This window comes from Oncorhynchus kisutch, linkage group LG16 (genome assembly GCF_002021735.2).
Source record: "Oncorhynchus kisutch isolate 150728-3 linkage group LG16, Okis_V2, whole genome shotgun sequence".
In the NCBI taxonomy this organism is placed as follows: domain Eukaryota; kingdom Metazoa; phylum Chordata; class Actinopteri; order Salmoniformes; family Salmonidae; genus Oncorhynchus; species Oncorhynchus kisutch.
In genome coordinates, this window is record NC_034189.2 from 41667845 (window position 1) to 41690246 (window position 22402).

The window sequence follows — 22402 nt, forward strand, 5'->3', positions numbered from 1 at the left end:
GGATTAATCTGGATTGATCGGATATTAGTGACTATTATTGTTGATTATTATCCTTTTATTATTATTTCTATTTGCATTATACATTATTTTCAACTCCAAATTGCAACGTCATAATTGTCTACTACAGTTTCCAAGCGGAATGAGCCTGTTTTGCACCTCCTGAGGATACAAGGCTTGAGTCTGGATTCAAAATGAAGTTAAAGTTTTTTTCCGGTGGGCTCTATACGACCACCTCTAGCCTACAACTCCGTCGGCAGTTGATATTGCCAATTGAAAACGTGATGCTGTAGCCTATTGTAGTTCATTGACGGTAGAAATGTTATAATTGTTTCTCCATGTGAGACATTCTCGAATGTGGATCACTGAAAACGATGTATACCGAGGCGGCTAATTTAAATTTCAGCTCGAATGGAAGCATCGACGATCCACTGAGCTCTCTGGATCAAGAATGGAACGAGCCCCCGGCGAAAAGACTGTCTCGGACGGGACACCATGTTATGTCCGTCTTCCTTGGATCTATTATGGTTTTTGGTTTCATCAATAACCTGGTGGTATTGATCCTGTTTATTAAGTTCAAAACTCTGCGGACTCCTGTGAACATGCTTTTGCTGAACATCAGCGTGAGTGACATGCTGGTGTGCCTCTGTGGCACCACGCTCAGCTTCGCCTCCAGTCTACAAGCACGCTGGCTGTACGGGAAGCACGGGTGCATGTGGTACGGCTTCGCCAACTCTTGTTTCGGTGAGTTTAGTCAACTGTTACATAACAAAATAGTCACCAAAGTGACTATATATATTTTTCTCAAAATAACACAATCAAAGCCTCGATGCCTCATCAATGCGTTTAAAGAAATCATTGTGCCAAATAATTGTGCCAAATAATTGATTCACTTTATCAACCTGCTAATAATCCGAATCAGCTGCGCTAGGACGTTTAACTCTCCAGGAACCGGGTTGGAGAGTCCTGAACTAGGGACTGTCTGTCTATAGGTAATTTGTATCAGATTATGTTGCCGATGAAAGGTGTAGTGTGGGGTACAGTGATTGCATTATTGGAGCGAAGTGATGGACTTCCACTTCCAGATTTCCCACGTGCCACATGACTGGGTTAGCCCACTATAATTCCTGATGTCACACATACAGCAGAATTGTCTTATGGATAGTGTGTTGTCAGCAGTTGCATCTGTGCCCCACAGACAGTTTAATTGTGACTCTGACGTGTGAAATCATTGCTTCTGTACTCTCACGGCCAAGTGGAACAGAAAGAGAGGGAGAAAAAAATAGAGACCCATTCTGTCAGCGTGATAATGTTAGTTATCTCACTGTACTTTAGAGATACCTTCAATGAATCTGTCTAGACCCAGATATAGGAAGCTTTTTGTCTGTGACGCTATGCAGTGTGTGTGAAATTGTTTAGTGGAATGGAAGTGGATTCAGGGCTACAGATGTAGGATCTTAATTTGATCACCCTTTTGTAGCAGGGAATTTCCTGCACAGCAGATAATGCAAACTTGTAGTGTGTTCACGTTTTAAAAATGCTTCTAAAGTTTGTCATTGGCACTTTACATTTTGAGACTTGATTTGCCCCTACAAAAAAATATATTATTTATAATCCAAATCAAATCAAATGCATTGTATAGTTTGTGAACACATATTTTGCAGACATTAAGGTGCAGCGAAATATTTGTTTCTAGCTCTGACAGTGCAGTAATACCTAACAATACATACAGTTGAAGTCGGAAGTTTACATACACCTTAGCCAAATACATTTAAACTCAGTTTTTCACAATACCTGATATTAAATTCTAGTAAAAAATCCCTGTCTTATGTCAGTTAGGATCACCAATTTATTTTAAGAATGTGAAATGTCAGAGTAATAGTAGAGAGAATGATTTATTTCAGCTTTTATTTCTTTCATCACATTCCCAGTGGGTCAGAAGTTTACATACACTCAATTAGTATTTGGTAGCATTGCCTTTAAATTGTTTAACTTGGGTCAAACGTTTCGGGTAGCCTTCCACAAGCTTCCCACAATAAGTTGGGTGAATTTTGGCCCATTCCTCCTGACAGAAATGGTGTAACCGAGTCAGGTTTGTAGGCCTCCTTGCTCGCACACGCTTTTTCAGTTCTGCTCACAAATGTTCTCTAGGATTGAGGTCAGGGCTTTGTGATGGCCAATCCAATACCTTGACTTTGTTGTCCTAAAGCCATTTTGCCACAACTTGGAAGTATGCTTGGGGTCATCGTCCATTTGGAAGACCCATTTGCGACCAAGCTTTAACTTCCTGACCGATGTCTTGAGATGTAGCTTCAATATATCCACATCATTTTCCTGCCTCATGATGCCATCTATTTTGTGAAGTGCACCAGTCCCTCCTGCAGCAAAGCACCCCCACAACATGATGCTGCCACCCCCGTGCTTCACGGTTGGGATGGTGTTCTTCAGCTTGCAAGCCTCCCCCTTTTCCCTCCAAACATAACAATGGTCATTATGGCCAAACAGTTCTATTTTTGTTTCATCAGACCAGAGGACATTTCTCCAAAAATTACGATCTTTGTCCCCATGTGCAGTTGCAAACCCGTAGTCTGGCTTATTTATGTCGGTTTTGGAGAAGTGGCTTCTTCCTTGCTGAGCAGCTTTTCAGGTTATGTTGATATAGGACTCGTTTTACTGTGGATATAGATACTTTTGTGCATGTTTCCTCCAGTATCTTCACAAGGTCCTTTGCTGTTGTTCTGGGATTGATTTGCACTTTTCGCACCAAAGTATGTTCATCTCTAGAAGACAGAATGTGTCTCCTTCCTGAGCGGTATGACGGCAGCGTGGTCCCATGGTGTTTATACTTGTGTACTATTGTTTGTACAGATGAACGTGGTACCTTCAGGCATTTGGAAATTGCTCCAAAGGATGAACCAGACTTGTGCAGATCTACAATTTTCTTCTGAGGTCTTGGCTGATTTCTTTTGATTTTCCCATGATGTCAAGCAAAGAGGCACTGAGTTTGAAGGTAGGTCTGGAAATACATCCACAGGTACACCTCCAATTGACTCAAATGATGTCAATTCGCCTATCAGAAGCTTCGAAAGCCATGACATAATTTTCTGGAATTTTCCAAGCTGTTAAAGGCACAGTCAACTTAGTGTATGTAAACTTCTGACCCACTGGAATTGTGATTTAGTGAATTATAAGTGAAATAATCTGTCTGTAAACAATTGTGGGAAAAATTACTTGCCATGCACAAAGTAGATGTCCTAACTGACTTGCCAAAACTATAGTTTGTTAACAAGACATTTGTGGAGTGGTTGAAAAATGTGTTTCAATGACTTCAACTTAAGTGTATGTAAACTTCCAACTTCAACTGTACATAATCCCCCAAAAATAAAAATAAAGAAATATCAGAATGAGAAATGTCCGTGTCCGGAACATAAATATATATGTATATAATGGTGTGTATGGACGGTATATGAGTAGAAAAGGTGTGATGAGCCTTGACTAGAATAGAGTATATACATACATACATAGTTGGGCTCAATCACTGTAAATCAAATGGAGATGAAAGATCAGCAGGAGGAGTGGGGATTCACACACTTTCAAAGGGTGCACTCAGGAGGGGAATTGAGGAGGGAGGGTGGGCTTTGAATATCATTATTATCATTCAATATAATTTAATATAAAAAAAGACAAATGCATAAGGTTGCCCTGTTGCTTCAAATGCCATTATGTTACTTCTCCTAATTTGCCCCAAGAGGTTTTCTCCACCAAAGCTTTCCACAAAAGGTGCACTCATGAGGGGAATTGAGAAGTGAGTGCAGGCCAGGATTTTAATATCATTATCATTTAATTATCATTGAATATCAATAAAGGAGAATGCAGAACCATGTCCTGATCTTTAAAATGCCAATCTGTTACATCTTCTAACGACCGTAAGATTATATTATTCCACCAATGTTCCACAACCTGCTATATTGCCCTTTACCACAAAAAAACGTTGAACAAATTGTCTCAGCAATAAGTCTGCCAACGCCTCTTTGCAGCTGTAGTCAAGAGTACGACACTGAGGCGACATGTGTGCCCATGCACACTAGGCTATTTCAGGAGACCGTTTGTAGTTTTGAATCCCCTCTTATATCAGGAACGGGTGGCGAAATGTTTGATTAAACGATTCAGAGACTAAAACGAATAAATCATCATTTAAAGAGAGGTAATCGATATACAAACCCTAAATCATCGGCTCTTCTTGCAGGCTGTATATCCCTATGTTGGAGCATAGCGAACTGTAGGTTGTGATTTTTGACCTGTTTACTTGTACATTGAACAATACAGCAACTTTACAGCAACAATAGAAAATACTGTTTGTTTTCCTCAATTTGTGGGTGTGGTCAAGGGGAATTCCTTCAATATCTACTCGGAGTATCTCTGCCTTCTAGAATTCCTCTCGGCCCAGCCCATTTGTCTCTGGTTTGAGGTAGCAAAACTAGGGCAATTCTCAGTGTTTGTGACATCACATGAGTCAAGTGTTTTGAAAACAGGCTGAGGGGTGTTTATGGTTGATCAGAAGGTCAGTCTGTTCATGGGATAGCAGAGCACTGAGCCCAGCACCTATTATGCCATAGCTCTGCCTGGCTGTTGGCTTGCTAGGCTACCCTCTGCAGTTGTTAGATAGAAGAGTCTTCTGGGCCTTTGTGTGTTTACATATCAGGTCATGGATTCTTTTTCAGTAATATCAACTATTGGAGTAATTGTGTCACAGGCAAGCTCTTATTTTCTGAGCTGATTATTTAGCAAGCAGCTAATGAGCACACCATTTCAAACAATGTGGTAACTGTTTATGACAACCGTTCATTACAGATCTAAAAACTAGAAATGAACAGTTTATAAAATACTTATAAACCTTTATAAATAACCCCTGGGGAGGGTAGGCAACAACACATCCGCCACCCTGACCCTCAACCTGGGGGCCCCTCGGGGGTGCATGCTTAGTCCCCTCCTGTGCTCCCTGTTCACCCATGACTGCGTTGGAATGTTAGTGTAGCATGTGTGCATAGAGCAAGTGCAAGAAAAAGGGGATCAATGCAGATAGTCTGTGTAGCCATTTGATTAACTGTTCAGCAGTCTTACGGCTTGGGAGTAGAAGCTGTTCAGGAGCCTTTTGGTCGCAGACTTGGCGCTCCGGCCTTGCTACCGCTTGCCTTGCGGTAGCAGAGAAACCAGTCTATGACATGGGTGGCTGTAGTCTTTGACACAGCCTAGTATAGAAACAGAGCTCACCCAAACCATCAAAACGATAGTCTTGGACTATCTGAAGGAGAAATATGATGACCTCCTGGACTTATCCTCGTTGGTCGACCCTCGGTTTAAAACACATTACATCAAAGAGGAGAAGGTGGGCCACAATAAAGCAAGAGCTGTCTCAGAGATGGTCAATGAGGGACATGAAAACCCAAGCCCAGCACAGGGAGACGTTGCTGCTGCTTCACCACAACTGACAGCTAAAAAGAGAAAGTCACTGGGCAGTTTTTTTCAAGAAGCCTCTCCACTACCACAGGTCTCACTGAAATCCAGCTGGTAGAAAAGGAACTCAGCTGCTACCTTCAGTCTCCTGGTGCCGACAGTGAAACCAATCCACTGGACTGTTGGAAGATCCACCCCAAAACACTTTCCCAAAGTCCTCCACCTGGCAAAGCGCTACCTGTGCATTCCTGCGACCAGCTCCCCCTCATAGTGACCTGCCATAGGGCAGCTTTAAAGCCAAATCAAATGTGATTTTGATTTGAATATGAGTATTTGAGAAGGGTTACACTACTGCAATTTGGAGTATACCAATGCTTCCCTCTATTGGAGCATAATAGTGTTGATGTCAACTTGTAGACAGACTTGTTTTGTAACTTGCTTGTAACTTGTCAGACAACACCTACCCCAACTTCAACTGTGATGTGCCGTTAGGCTAACAGTTACAATGCATATTGACTTGCACTATTTGTTTAAAAATAAAAAATAAAAAAATCTTGCTCATGACTTGTAAGGGTTTACAAGTTAAAATGTTATTTGTGAGTTCTACTTCTGAAAATAATTAAGAAACATTAAAGCCTTGGGTTTGTTCAGTCATTCTTGAGTCTGAAGCAGAAATGACCCTTTTTAAACATGATTTGATTAATATCGTGATTATTATCGTTATCGAATGACAAAAAATATATATATCATGATCATTTATTTGCCATATCGCCCAGCTCTAGTTCTACATGGAATTCAAAAGGGTTCTACCTGGCACCAAAAAGGGTTCTTCAAAGGCCTCTCCTATGGGGACAGGCGAATAATCCTTTTCGGTTCTAGCACCAGTTTTGTAAGAGTATACAGCTGTTTTATTGGGCACATGTGACAAATCAAATGTGATTTTGATTTGAATATGAGTATTTGAGAAGGGTTACGCTACTGCAATTTGGAGTATACCAATGCTTCCCTCTATTGGAGCATAATAGTGTTGATGTCAAAGTATTATGTTAATTTAATAGGGTGCAGTACATGGTGTTCCAGAATCCAGGAACTCCAAACCACTTTCATTTCACACCCTGTCCTTTTAGTGGACAACATTTCCCACTATAGGTGTGAGTTCTACAGAACAGTGGCCCATTCCACAATGACACAGTGAAAGGGACATATCCATATACTACTCCCCTGGCAAAAGAAAACTGCCATCCAGCCCCCTGTCCGCTGGCTGTCACTATTGGACCACCAAGGTGACCTCAACCTCTGAGATGGAATCTGCAGGATGGCGTGTGAACTGTGAATGGCATTGAAATACCAAGACATTTCTCCCTCTGTTAGTCACACCACACCGAGCACAAAGTCAGCCCCACCCACACTCTCCATCCATTCCCTGTTTCTCAATAGTGCTCAGAGCTTAACTCATCCGCAGGTTGTGGGTGGTGGGATACCATAGAAATAAACTTACTAGAACCGGCATCTCCATTGAAGTCAATGTACCGTGATGGGTGGACCAGCGGCCACAAAGTAAAGCAGGAAAAGTAATTATATTATATTTCTTTGTGCCATACTGTGCGCAGTTGAAACCCTCTGCAGAATACGTGCACACAAACTGCACTGTAGTGGTCAGTCAATACAGATGTAGGAACTTTACTTAGAGAAAAGTGGACGCACCTTGCATTTTCACATAATATAATGTTCAATAATTTAGACTTTTTGTGGCTACTACTGTTGAATAATTAACAGATGTCCTGGGCCTCTGAAGCATATTGGGTGGTTAAATTAAGAGAGGTTTCCATGCAGAGTCATTGTGCCCTTGGCAGATAGCTACGTAATGGGTTACAGCTGTTGCTTGGGGTCCTCATTCCAAACCTGGCCTCCCGACCATCCGCTACCCAGCAGTAGCTAAAATGGAGGTCTGAAGCAAAAACAGCTCCGAACATCTACTCTTCTCCTAAAATAGACTACAACCGCAAACTTTTATGTCTATTCTCCAAAAAAAACAGCCTCCAAACAGAAGAAGGGATGCACAAACATCTGCACAACCATAGACATTTCTCTTTATGTGGAATGCGGCTTCTTTTTTCTCTGTGCTCAAGCGTGGCAGGGCCCAAATCTCTGTTTCGAGAGTAATCTGGAGGGGCGCTGATAGACATGATTAAAAAGATCTTTGAAGATTAGAACATGCTGTGAGGAGAGGAGGATCTTTTGGAGTGTAGGAAGAACTCTCACAGAAATGAACTAACATGGGATGGAGATGGCGGGAGATTGGGAGATGAGATTACACAAGTCATCATGGTTCAAAGCATGGTGTAATGACTGCTTTAGATTTAAAACCAAAGTGACTGTATGTACGTAGAATGACATACAAATGTAGAACGATGTACGTGTGTAGAAGGAAGTATGTACACTGTACACTGTACAACCCTAACATTTTTTACAAGTAAATGAGTTAGGTTTTCTCAATTGAAAAAAAGTACATTTGTTGAAACCAAATATATGATTCAATGCCAACCGTTATACACTGCTCAAAACAATAAAGGGAACACTTAAACAACACAATGTAACTCCAAGTCAATCACACTTCTGTGAAATCAAACTGTCCACTTAGGAAGCAACACTGATTGACAATACATTTCACATGCTGTTGTGCAACATGTGGCAAGTCACCCCCAATAAAGGAGTGGTTCTGCAGGTGGTAACCACAGACCACTTCTCAGTTCCTATGCTTCCTGGCTGATGTTTTGGTCACTTTTGAATGCTGGGGGTGCTTTCACTCTAGTGGTAGCATGAGACGGAGTCTACAACCCACACAAGTGGCTCAGGTAGTGCAGCTCATCCAGGATGGAACATCAATGCGAGCTGTGGCAAGGTTTGCTGTGTCTGTCAGCGTAGTGTCCAGAGCATGGAGGCGCTACCAGGAGACAGGCCAGTACATCAGGAGACGTGGAGGAGGCCGTAGGAGGGCAACAACCCAGCAGCAGGACCGCTACCTCTGCCTTTGTGCAAGGAGGAGCAGGAGGAGCCCTGCAAAATGACCTCTAGCAGGCCACAAATGTGCATGTGTCTTCTCAAACGGTCAGAAACAGACTCCATGAAGTTGGTATGAGGGCCCGACGTCCACAGGTGGGGGTTGTGCTTACAGCCCAACACCGTGTATGACGTTTGGCATTTGCCAGAGAACACCAAGATTGGCAAATTCGCCACTGGCGCCCTGTGCTCTTCACAGATGAAAGCAGGTTCACACTGAGCACTTGACAGACGTGACAGAGTCTGGAGACGCCATGGGGAACGTTCTGCTGCCTGCAACATCCTCCAGCATGACCGGTTTGGCGGTGGGTCAGTCATGGTGTCGGGTGGCATTTCTTTGGGGGGCCGCACAGCTCTCCATGTGCTCGCCGGAGGTAGCCTGACTGCCATTAGGTACTGAGATGAGATCCTCAGACCCCTTGTGAGACCATATGCTGGTGCGGTTGGCCCTGGGTTCCTCCTAATGCAAGACAATGCTAGTCCTCATGTGGCTGGAGTGTGTCAGCAGTTCCTGCCTGACCTGAATCCAATTGAGCACATCTGGGACATCATGTCTCGCTCCATCCATGCTTTAGTCCAGGTTTGGGAGGAGATCCCTCAGGAGACCATCCGCCACCTCATCAGGAGCATGCCCAGGTGTTGTAGGGAGGTCATACAGGCACGTGGAGGCCACACACACTACTGAGCCTCATTTTGACTTGTTTTAAGGACATTACATCAAAGTTGCATCAGCCTGTAGTGTGGTTTTCCACTTTAATTTTGAGTGTCACTCCAAATCCAGACCTCCATGGGATGATAAATTTGATTTCCATTGATAATTTTTGCGTGATTTTGTTGTCAGCACATTCAATTATGTAAAGAACAAAAATATTTAATAAGAATATTTCATTAATTCAGATCTAGGATGTGTTATTTTAGTGTTCCCTTTATTTTTTTGAGCAGTGTATTTGATTAATAAAAAACCTAGATTTCAAGTTGCAACCTATTTCTTTCAACACTCAACTTACTTTTCCCCTTTGGTTAAACCTAATAAATAACATAACTACTAATATACCACAACATTTTACGAAGTCGATTTTTCACTCCAGAATTATCAGATTTTCTGCAATTGGGTTCCAAACAATTAAATACATTTCCCGGTTGTCAAGATACTGTATTAAGTTTGTTCCATAACTCAAAACACTTTCTTTAAATAATCATTTTTTTAACCAAATTGTGTATCACAGTATCACAGTTCGTACACAGATATCATTTAAGATTTAGTGCTGGCAGTAAATATATAATCATAAAAAAGAAAATACAGAACACACTACCTGGAATGGAATTCACTCGCAAGGGTGGCCAAAAATAACCAATTGAAAGCCACAACAGGCCACACACCCAACTCTTCTGATAGGCTGCCGCCGTTACATTGCACCCACCGCTATGCAATGCAAATGTCCATGAAGTACTGAAAGCAATTTATAAGCTTTCCTTCAATAAAAAATAACATAAACTGTCAAATTTGGCTAGAGCTGGCCGTCTGGCCAAACTGAGCAATCGGGGGAGAAGGGCTTTGGTCAGGGAGGTGACCAGGAACCCGATGGTCACTCTGACAGAGCTCTAGAATTCCTCTGTGGAGATGGGAGAACCTGAAGGACAACCATCTCTGCAGCACTCCACCAATCAGGCCTTTATGGTAGAGTGACCAGCCAGAAGCCACTCCTCAGTAAAATGCACAACAGCCCGTTTGGATTTTTCCAAAAGGCACCTAAAGACTCTCAGACCATAAGAAACAATATTCTCTGAGCTGATGAAACCAAGATTGAACTCTTTGGCCTGAATGTCAAGTGTCACGTCTGGAAACCTGGCACCATCCCTACTGTGACACATCGTGCTGTGGTGATGTTTTTCAGCGGCAGGGACTGGGAGACTAGTCAGGATTGAGGTAAAGATGAACGGAGCAAAGTACAGAGAGCTCCTTGATGAAAACCTGCTCCATAGCGCTCCAGACCTCAGACTGGGGTGAAGATTCACCTTCCAACAGGACAATGACCCTAAGCACACAGCCAAGAGTGGCTTCGGGACAAGTCTCTGAATGTCCTTGAGTGGCCCAGCAAGAGCCCGGACTTGAACCCGATCGAACATCTTTGGAGAGACCTGAAAATAGCCATGCAGCAATGCTCCCCATCCAACCTGACAGAGCTTGAGAGGATCTGCAGAGAAGAATGGGAGAAACTCCCCAAATACAGGTGTGCCGAGCTTGTAGCGTCATACCGAAGTAGAATTGAGGCTGTAATCACTGCCAAAGGTGCTTCAACAAAGTACTGAGTAAAGGGTCTGAATACCTATGTATATGTGATATTTCAGTTTTTTTTTAATTGTATAAATTAACAACAAAAAAAAGTACCTGTTTTTGCTTTGTCATTATGGAGTATTGTGTGTAGATTGATGAAACATTTAATCAATTTTAGAAGAAGGCTGTAATGTAACAAAATGTAGAAAAAGTCAAGGGGTCTGAATACTTTCCGAAGGCACTGTACATCCTTTGTGACTCCATACATCTAATTGAATTATATATTAAGAATATATGTAATGCCCACTGATATATGTATCACAAATATTCAGTCTGTGTGAGTTACTGGATGCTCTCATGCATACTATAGTTTGGTAAGTTATTGGTATTGGTTCACTGTTTCTTGTTGATCTATTTATAGAAAATAATGATGTTGAGATAGTTACATTCTGATACCCAGAGGTTGATGAGATACCAAATAAAAAAAATGAAAGGGCAAATAAATCGATGTTAACCTCGGGAAATTCATCATGCATAATTGGGCAAGGGGGTTTCTCAAGAGGGAAAATATATACAATCAGGGACTCCTATGCGATTTCTAAATGGAATTCAATATGGAATATTGGCATATGAGAAACCTGGGCATGATAAACGGACCATGGTCTGAGTCTGACTGTCTCTCTAGTCTCTTGGTGGAGGGAAGAGGGTTAAAGGACATGGATGAACTCGGCTGCTTCCTCATCTGCACTGACAGGTCAGCTCCCCTAGGGGTCAACCAGAGGGAAGAGCCAATCACTGGCCTTGCTGCTGTAGCGTCTTTTCCGCCCTCTGGTCCTCGAAGGAGGGAGTGTGATTGTGTGCCTTACACTGATTGAGTCAATGAAATGTGACTGGGGAGTGGAGTGGAGTAGATTGAATATCCAATCTGTAATGACAGGCATGCAGCCATGTGCCCACTGTTTTGAGCTACAGAGCTAAGCCAAGGCTGTTTCTGAATTTCACATCACTTTCTCACCCCTCGATAAATTAGTAAACTTATGTTGAAAGATGACCCGTCGGGGCTCAGAGGTCCTTATTAAAGCAACAGCCTCGGCAGCTTCCTACAGCAACGTTTTCATTTGCAACAGCATCTTAAATAATAAGAATAATACCTTGTATTTGTGCCTTTGAAGATACCTAGGGACACATACAGAGTAAAACATAAAATAGCCTAAATAAACACGACAATACTAAAAGCAAAGTGCATTACCACAAAGGCGCCCGGCACCCCAAAAATAGCAAGATAATTAATACATGGGGGAAAACAGCAACAACAGCAATAACAATGTCAAGCTCACGAAGGCAGTTCAAATCGAGAGGCTACTTGAAAGACCTCTGTAACCCGATAGGTAGAATTTTTTTTTAAAAGAGCTAGACGGTTTAAAACGCTATAGGCTGAATGCTATTCTGAAAAGGTTGTTTTTGGAGATTCGGATGGAGTCCGAACTCAGGAAGTTCAGGGGTGAGAGAGTTCCAGAGAGAGAAGGCGCGATCCCCCATGAAGCGTAGGATGGATGGACGGCTGCGGATGGGGGTGTAGATGTGTAGCATGTCAGAGAGACAGGAGGGGGCCAAGCCATGCGAGGATTTGTAAGGTGCCGATTTTGAGTTTCAGAAAGTTTGAGCGATTTTATTTATTTTAAACAGCTGATGCGTGATGGTGGGGGGGTCAGAGGTAGGTTTGGATTGAACATAGATTTGTGTGTCATCAGTTTAGCAGTGGAATTGGAGAGCATGTTGGGGGATGATTTGGCCAAGGGGTATATGTAGATAATGAATACTGTCGATATCGACACCTGGCTTTCCAGTTACCGCTCCAAAAACAAATTATAGAACCTAGATGAACTGTATGGTTAATCTTCTACAATATACAAGCAAATGTATATTTCTATTCAATGACTTCAACTCTATACATTGACATAACATTACCATTATAATGTCCAATTGTCCAACACAATTATCAATTTCTCAAAATGATATTCCACACCATAGAATTATAATTAAATATTTTTTCTATTACCTAGAATTATAATTATATATTTTTTCTATTACCTAGAATTATAATTAAATATTTTTTCTATTACCTAGAATTATAATTAAATATTTGTTCTATTACCTAGAATTATAATTAAATATTTGTTCTATTACCTAGAATTATAATTTCATATTTTTTTCTGTTACCTAGAATTATAATTGACATGTTTTTCTATTAACATACAATATATTACATGAATATGAATTGTTGGTGCCTGGAGGTTGTGTGTGTGAAGAGCCTGAAGACAGAGAGAGTTGATTAAGATGGGTGTGCATGACAGGGTAACCGTGACAGGGGGTTTGTTACTCATCTGTGTGTGTGTGTGTGTGTGTGTGTGTGTGTGTGTGTGTGTGTGTGTGTGTGTGTGTGTGTGTGTGTGTGTGTGTGTGTGTGTGTGTGTGTGTGTGTCTTCATTATACATGGGGCTGGAGGATCATAGGGGGTTCCTGATTGGGCTCTGTAAATAGTTGTCATTAGCATAGACAGGTTATGTAACTGATGGATAAAGCAAGCGTTCACAGCCGGGAGAGCATCGTGTGACATTTTCCATTGTGTGATTCACTGTAGGAAAAGCACTGGCACAACTGAGTTGCCTTTTTACAGGTGTGTGGAAATAATTTGATTATATCTCAGAAGAAAAGAAGGATCCACAGACTGCTATAACCAGTACCACTTCGGTTTATCCATTGTGTGATTCACTGGAATCGGTTCTGGGTAGGTTGTGACAGATAATGGATCTACTTTATTGGTGGCAGTGATAGGAGTATCACGTAGTGAATTAGAGGGATTTTGACACTTCAGTTGCTCAACTTTGGGATTTAATTAAGCCATATGTACATGTTGCTAATACCCTGCAGGCATTTCCCAGTGTCTTATTCCAAATACATAATATGAACCACTTGATCAGATGTCAATGAAATCATATCTGATAGCGCAGTAATTACAGTGGAATATGTGGAGTGATGGAATGACTCATTTGCAGCAAATGCGTCATTTCAGCCCACCCCTAACACCCCTATACACACATACCGCAGTCACACTCACAACTCATAACTTGCCGTGATGGTGAGAAATATATGAGCGGAAAAGGTATTTTCTCCTTTAATTTCTCATTTGGTTGATATGTGATGTGTAAACATAGTGTGTCCAAGATGGCATAGCAGTCAGACGTCCTTTGTCCTCGTCTTGTCGTGTCCCGTGTATATATATATTAAAATCTTTTTTCGCATATCTTTTATATATTTTCTTTTCCAAAAACTCAACTTCAAAACACTCTCCTGCAACCCGCCTCACCAATTTAAAAAAAAAGTATTATTTACCTCAAATCTGAAATCCACAATAGAAGCTAGCCTGAAGCTAACCAGAAGCTAACCAGGTGCTAACCAGAAGCTAGCCAAAAGATAGCCAAAAGCTAGCCAGGAGCTAACCAGGAGCTAGCCAGAAGCTAGCCAGAAGCTAGCCAGTTTACTGGATAACGTTAGTATTTAGCTAACCACGGTTGATGGTCATCACCTATCCTTTAGCTCGAAAAGGTATCGCCAGTTTTGTACAACAGACCAGAATATACTGGACCTATTTTTCTCTCCAAATCCACGGATTTCAACCGAAAGCTCTGAACATTTACACCTGGATCTCGCAGCTAGCTAGCTGCTATCCGTGTGACTATTGGCTTACGTCGGTCCCGGAGCAAACTTCAATTATTCCGGAGCTAGCCAGCTGAAGAGTTCCATCAACCACTCCTGGGCTACAATCACCTATCCGGACCCGTTTTACTGCCGATGCGGAGCCCCACCGGGCCTTCACGACGGTACTACCGACGTTATCTGCACAAGGGAGTTATCCAACTGGCTCCTCCGTCGCGATGTTACCTGAATGGCCATCTGCGGCCCGCTAATCGTTAGCTGTCTTATCGGCTGCTTTCTGAATAGGTCTCTCAGACAATTTTTCTTGAGTCACTATTACTATATCCATTTTGCCATTTGGATTGATCCCATCTACCACACGGAACCCCACTAATCTACTAACGGAAACGCACGAAGTGGCTAAAAACAGAACACTGTCCTACGCTAGCTAGCTAACGATGGCCCGGGTAGCTGTCTGAATCGCCGTTACCCCAACCAACCTCACTACTAACTGGACCCTTGTGATCACTCGACTAAGCATGCCTCTCCTTAATATCAATATGCCTTGTCCATTGCTGTTCTGGTTAGTGTTTATTGGCTTATTCCACTGTAGAGCCTCTAGCCCTGCTCATTATACCTTATCCAACCTTTCAGTTCCACCACCCACACATGCGATGACATCACCAGGTTTCAATGATGTTTCTAGAGATCATATCTCTCTCATCATCACTCAATACCTAGGTTTACCTCCACTGTATTCACATCCTACCATACCTTTGTCTGTACATTATACCTTGAAGCTATTTTATCAGCCCCAGAAAGCTCCTTTTACTCTCTGTTCTGGACGTTCTAAATGACCAATTCTCATAGTTTTTAGCCGTACCCTTATCCTACTCCTCCTCTGTTCCTCTGGTGATATAGAGGTGAATCCAGGCCCTGCAGTGTCTAGCTCCACTCCTATTCCCGAGGCACTCTCTTTTGATGACTTCTGTAACCGTAATAGCCTTGGTTTCTTGCATGTTAACATTAGAAGCCTCCTCCCTAAGCTTGTTTTATTCACTGCTTTAGCACACTCTGCCAAACCGGATGTTCTAGCCGTGTCTGAATCCTGGCTTAGGAAGACCACCAAAATCTCCATTCCGAACTACAACATTTTCAGACAAGATAGAATGGTCAAAGGAGGCGGTGTTACAATCTACTGCAGAGATAGCCTGCAGAGTTCTGATCTACTATCCAGGTCTGTACCCAAACTATTTGAACTTCTACTTTTAAAAGTCCACCTCTCTAAAAAGAAGTCTCTCACTGTTGCCACCTGCTATAGACCACCCTCTGCCCCCAGCTGTGCTCTGGACACCATATGTGAACTGATTGCCCCCCATCTATCTTCAGAGCTCGTGCTGCTAGGCGACCTGAACTGGAACATGCTTAACACCCCAGCCATCCTACAATCTAAGCTTGATGCCCTCAATCTCACACAAATTATCAATGAACCTACCAGGTACCACCCCAAATCCGTAAACACGGGCACCCTCATAGATATCATCCTAACCAACTTGCCCTCTAAATACACTTCTGCTGTTTTCAACCAAGATCTCAGTGATCACTGCCTCATTGCCTGCATCCGTAATGGGTCAGCGGTCAAACGACCTTCACTCATCACTTTCAAATGCTTCCTGAAACACTTCAGCGAGCAGGCCTTTCTAATCGACCTGGCCGGGGTATCCTGGAAGGACATTGATCTCATCCCGTCAGTAGAGGATGCCTTCCTCACCATCTTAAATAAGCATGCCCCATTCAAGAAATTTAGAACCAGGAACAGGTATAGCCCCTGGCTCTCTCCAGACCTGACTGCCCTTAACCAACACAAAAACATCCTATGGCGTTCTGAATTAGCATCAAACAGCCCCCGTGATATGCAACTTTTCAGGGAAGCTAGAAACCAATACACACAGGCAGTTAGAAAAGCCAAGGCTAGCTTTTTCAAGCAGAAATTTGCTTCCTGCAACACTTACTCAAAAAAGTTCTGGGACACTGTAAAGTCCTTGGAGAATAAGAACACCTCCTCCCAGCTGCCCACTGCACTGAGGATAGGAAACACTGTCACTAACGATAAATCCACTATAATTGAGAATTTCAATAAGCATTTTTCTACAGCTGGCCATGCTTTCCACTTGGCTACCCATACCCTGGTCAACAGCACTGCACCCCCCACAGCAACTCGCCCAAGCCTTCCCCATTTCTCCTTCTCCGAAATCCAGGCAGCTGATGTTCTGAAAGAGCTGCAAAATCTGGACCCCTACAAATCAGCCGTGCTAGACAATCTGGACCCTTTCTTTCTAAAATGATCTGCCGAAATTGTTGCAACCCCTATTACTAGCCTGTTCAACCTCTCTTTCATGTTGTCTGAGATTCCCAAAGATTGAAAAGCAGCTGCGGTCATCCCCCTCTTCAAAGGGGGGGACACTCTTGACCCAAACTGCTACAGACCTATATCTATCCTACCCTGACTTTCTAAGGTCTTCGAAAGCCAAGTCAACAAACAGATTACCGACCATTTCGAATCCCACCATACCTTCTCCTCTATGCAATCTGGTTTCAGAGCTGGTCATGGGTGCACCTCAGCCACACTCAAGATCCTAAACGATATCTTAACTGCCATCGATAAGAAACAATACTGTGCAGCCGTATTCATTGAACTGGCCAAGGCTTTCGACTCTGTCAATCACCACATCCTCATCGGCAGACTCGATAGCCTTGGTTTCTCAAATGATTGCCTCACCTGGTTCACCAACTATTTATCTGATAGAGTTCCGTGTGTCAAATCGGAGGGCCTGTTGTCCGGGCCTCTGGCAGTCTCTATGGGGGTGCCACAGGGTTCAATTCTTCTCCTCTGCAGATCCTCTCAAGCTCTGTCAGGTTGGATGGGGAGTGTCGCTACATAGCTATTTTCAGGTCTCTCCAGAGATGTTTCATTGGGTTCGAGGTCCTGAGCGCTCTGGAGCAGGTTTTCGTCAAGGATCTCTCTGTACTTTGCTCTGTTTATCTTTCCCTCGATCCTGACTAGTCTCCCAGTCCCTGCCGCTGAAAAACATCCCCCACAGCATGATGCTGCCACCACCCTGCTTCAACGTAGGGATGGTGCCAGGTTTCCTCCAGACATGACGCTTAGCATTCAGGCCAAAGAGTTCAATCTTGGTTTCAACAGACCAGAGAATCTTGTTTCTCATGGACTGAGAGTCCTTTTGGTGCCTTTTGGCAAACTCTAAGCGGGCTGTCATGTGCCTGTTACTGAGGATTGGCTTCCGTCTGGCCACTCTACCATAAAGCCCTGATTGTTGGAGTGCTGCAGAGATGGTTGTCCTTCTTGAAGATTCTCCCATCTCCAGAGGAACTCTGTTCATAGATGACCAGCAGGGTCAGATAATAATAATCACAGTGGTTGTAGAGGGTGCAACAGATCAGCACCTCAGGAGTAAAAGTCAGTTGGCTTTTCATAGCCGATCATTCAGAGTTAGAGACAGCAGGTGCGGTAGAGAGTCCAAAACAGCAGGTATGGGACAAGGTAGCACGTCCAGTGAACAGGTCATGGTTCCATTAGCCCTGCCTGCTGTTGAAACAGTTAAAACTGGCACAGCAGCATGATCAGGTGGACTGGGGAGAGCAAGGAGTTATCAGGCCATGTAGTCCTGAGGCATGGTCCTAGGGCTCAGGTCCAACGAGAGAAAGAGAGAGAGAGAGAGAGAGAGAGAGAGAGAGAGAGAGAGAAAAAGAGAGTGAATTAGAGGGAGCATACTTAAATTCACACAGGACACCGGATAAGACAGGAGAAATACTCCACATATAACAGCAGGACCCTAGCCCCCTGACACAAACTATTGCACCATGAATATTGGAGGCTGAGATGGTTTGCACGTACACATACGTACTGTATGTGTACGTGCAAACCATCTCAGCCTCCAATATTCATATGATATTGCCCTTGAAGTGATAAGATATATTTGGGGGTTTTAAGTGGCTAAATTAAAGTATTATCCGGTAAAACCTGCTATCTAGAACCCAAAATGGTTCTTCGGCTGTCCCCATAGGATAACCCTTTTTGATTCCAGGTAGAACCCTTTTGGGTTCCATGTATAACCCTTTCCACAGAGAGTTCTACACAGAACCCAAAATAGTTAAACCTGGAACCAAAAAGGGGTTTTGTTGGAATCCTTTTTCTAAGAGTGTAGAAATCCAGTATAGAGAACCATATGCATATGATTACTGGACGTGTCACTCCTATCTGATAACATAACACAGTGCACAACTTCTCACAGATCCCACTGAACTTAGACTACTGAAGGCAGTTTGCTTTCAAAATGTAACTGAAACCTAAAGTATTGTTTTCATAATTGCAGGGGCTGCAATATAACTCTTCATTGCTGTAATGCACACTCTGATGTGTTCATGGGGCTGCTTAAAATAGCCGCATAAAATAGGGAATTTCACATGTTCCCCCTTCAAAAGTGATTGTTTACTTGGGTATTAAGGCTCAGTTTAGAAAAGCCAAACAGAACGCATGAAGTTAGTCTGTTTTCAAGGGTAGCCTGCCAGTGCACCACAATCTGTCTCAGTGACTGTCTCGCAATAATCCATGTAATGGGTAATCACGGTATACCACCATCCCTCTTGTTCTCTCTCTCTCTCTCTCTCTCTCTCTCTCTCTCTCTCTCTCTCTCTCTCTCTCTCTCATTCTCTCCCTACCTTCCTCTCTTTCTCTATCCATCTCTCAGGAATTGTGTCGCTAATCTCGCTGGCCTTCCTCTCCTATGACCGCTACAGCACATTAACCGTGTACAACAAGCGGGCCCCCGACTACCGCAAGCCTCTGCTGGCTGTGGCGGGCTCCTGGCTCTACTCCCTGTTCTGGACAGTGCCCCCCCTGCTGGGCTGGAGTAGTTACGGCCTGGAGGGGGCCGGGACCAGCTGCTCGGTCACCTGGACATCCCAGACTCCCCAATCTCACTCCTACATCATCTGCCTGTTCATCTTCTGTCTGGGGCTGCCTGTGCTGGTCATGGTCTACTGCTACGGGAGGCTGCTCTACGCTGTCAAACAGGTGAGCTGTCCCACCTATCCACATGGGTTCAAATGAAAAATGGCTTGAAATCAATCAAAACACACCATGCAATGTTTGCCTACACATATTCTGTTTATTCGCTATTCTTCACGCAAACTTCTTATTCTGAATAACTGTAATCATCTACCTGTGAAGAAGTGGTAGGTGTTTACAGTACCTAAAACCAACATGGATGGGTGCATTTGCACGTGTGTGTGTTTTCGTCAATAAAACAATAGAAGTGAGGCTTGAGCAGAGTAGAGTCAAGTTTACTCATGCAAAGCCCCAGATCAGCATGTTGTGTCAGGGTCTGAACCTGCTGATAAACCACTGATAATCAGAAAGACTTGCAGTGTTAAAACTGTCAGTTATTGGGTAGAATGCTGAAGCACTGCCTAGTGATATCTCGCTCTCCCAGTCAGCGTTATCTGGTGTCTCCACCCTTCCGTGTTTAAGTAATAATTTGTTTGACATACATTAAGATAGTGAACCCAGCTAGCCCCGCAAAGTCAATGTATTGCTGATTACTAGCACGGTCACCACTGAATTATAGAGGACTAAGCACCACGAGTAAGTAGCTTTGCACAAGCGAGCCAAAACAGCTCTCCTTCTTCTGTAGCACGAGGCAGATTGGTGTACATCTCCCTGACAGGATGCTAGTCTATCGCAGGGCCTTGCCTCCAATCGATCTCCTTCATGCTGAGTACCAAGCAGAGACACACCGGGTCCCATTTTTACTGTCTTTGGAACGACTCAGCCGGGGATCAAACTCTCAACCTCAGGGCAGACACTAACCACAAGAACACTGAGTTGGTAGCAGCTACCATCCATTGTTAGGCTACCATTCAAGTGTCTAATTGCACATACTACCACAGTGGTAATCCTGCAGTTTAACTGCCAAATCACACTTGCATGTTCACAGTCATGTATTTATAGAACAGCTAATGGGCTATCTGCCCACAATATGAATAACATAATGCTGCATCTATATACAGTGGGGCAAAAAAGTATTTAGTCAGCCACCAATTGTGCAAGTTCTCCCACTTAAAAAGATGAGGCCTGTAATTTTCATCATAGGTACACTTCAACTATGACAGACAAAATGAGAAGAAAAAAAATCCTGAAAATCACATTGTAGGATTTTAAATGAATTTATTTGCAAATGATGGTGTAAAATAAGTATTTGGTCAATAACAAAAGTTTCTCTCAATACTTTGTTATATACCCTTTGTTGGCAATTACAGAGATCAAACGTTTTCTGTAAGTCTTCACAAGGTTTTCACACTGTTGCTGGTATTTTGGCCCATTCCTCCATGCAGATCTCCTCTAGAGCAGTGATGTTTTGGGGCTGTTGCTGGGCACCACAGACTTTCAACTCCCTCCAAAGATTTTCTATGGGGTTGAGATCTGGAGACTGGCTAGGCCACTCCAGGACCTTGAAATGCTTCTTACGAAGCCACTCCTTCGTTGCCCGGGCGGTGTGTTTGGGATCATTGTCATGCTGAAAGACCCAGCCACGTTTCATCTTCAATGCCCTTGCTGATGGAAGGAGGTTTTTCACTCAAAATCTCACGATACATGGCCCCATACATTCTTACCTTTACACGGATCAGTCGCCCTGGTCCCTTTGCAGAAAAACAGCCTCAAAGCATGATGTTTCCACCCCCATGCTTCACAGTAGGTATGGTGTTCTTTGGATGCAACTCAGCATTCTTTGTCCTCCAAACACGACGAGTTGAGTTTTTACCAAAAAGTTATATTTTGGTTTCATCTGACCATATGACTTTCTCCCAATCTTCTTCTGGATCATCCAAATGCTCTCTAGCAAACTTCAGACGGGCCTGGATATGTACTGGCTTAAGCAGGGGGACACGTCTGGCACTGCAGGATTTGAGTCCCTGGCGGCGTAGTGTGTTACTTATGGTAGGCTTTGTTACTTTGGTCCCAGCTCTCTGCAGGTCATTCACTAGGTCCCCCTGTGTGGTTCTGGGATTTTTGCTCACCGTTCTTGTGATCATTTTGATCCCACGGGGTGAGATCTTGCGTAGAGCCCCAGATCGAGGGAGATTATCAGTGGTCTTGTATGTCTTCCATTTCCTAATAATTGCTCCCACAGTTGATTTCTTCAAACCAAGCTGCTTACCTATTGCAGATTCAGTCTTCCCAGCCTGGTGCAGGTCTACAATTTTGTTTCTGGTGTCCTTTGACAGCTCTTTGGTCTTGGCCATAGTGGAGTTTGGAGTGTGACTGTTTGAGGTTGTGGACAGGTGTCTTTTATACTGATAACAATTTCAAACAGGTGCCATTAATACAGGTAACGAGTGGAGGACAGAGGAGACTCTTAAAGAAGAAGTTACAGGTCTGTGAGAGCCAGAAATCTTGCTTGTTTGTAGGTGACCAAATACTTATTTTCCACCATAATTTGCAAATAATTTAATAAAAAATCCTACAATGTGATTTTCTGGATTTTTTTCCCTCATTTTGTCTGTCATAGTTGAAGTGTCCTATGTTGAAAATTACAGGCCTCTCATCTTTTTAAGTGGGAGAACTTGCACAATTGGTGGCTGACTAAATACTTTTTTGCCCCACTGTATGTATATATAGACACATAATATGCACTCAGTACTACTTCTTCATATGGACTTCCTGTAGAAAGATGCCCTGTCTTCAGTGGCCTGTAGACTGAGGTGCATGGAAAGGAAGTTGGTGGTTACAGATTGGTAGGATTGAGAGAAGAGTGTGTGCAAAGAGAGAAACTGAACACTACTTTTACATGATTAAGACAGTGTTCATTGGACAGATGGAGTATCCTTTAAAAAAAATGA

General features: G+C 43.1%; 1 protein-coding gene across 1 annotated transcript in view; it reads left to right on the forward strand.

Annotated features, from left to right (window-relative positions):
* The window catches only part of LOC109878166 (pinopsin), a 26319-nt gene continuing 3917 nt past the window's right edge, over positions 1 to 22402 (forward strand). Inside the window, exons 1-2 of the mRNA XM_020470386.2 lie at positions 1 to 741; positions 19252 to 19577. Coding sequence (XP_020325975.2) covers positions 372 to 741; positions 19252 to 19577 — 696 coding nt within the window. The 5' untranslated portion in view covers positions 1 to 371. The remainder of the gene's footprint in view (positions 742 to 19251; positions 19578 to 22402) is intronic.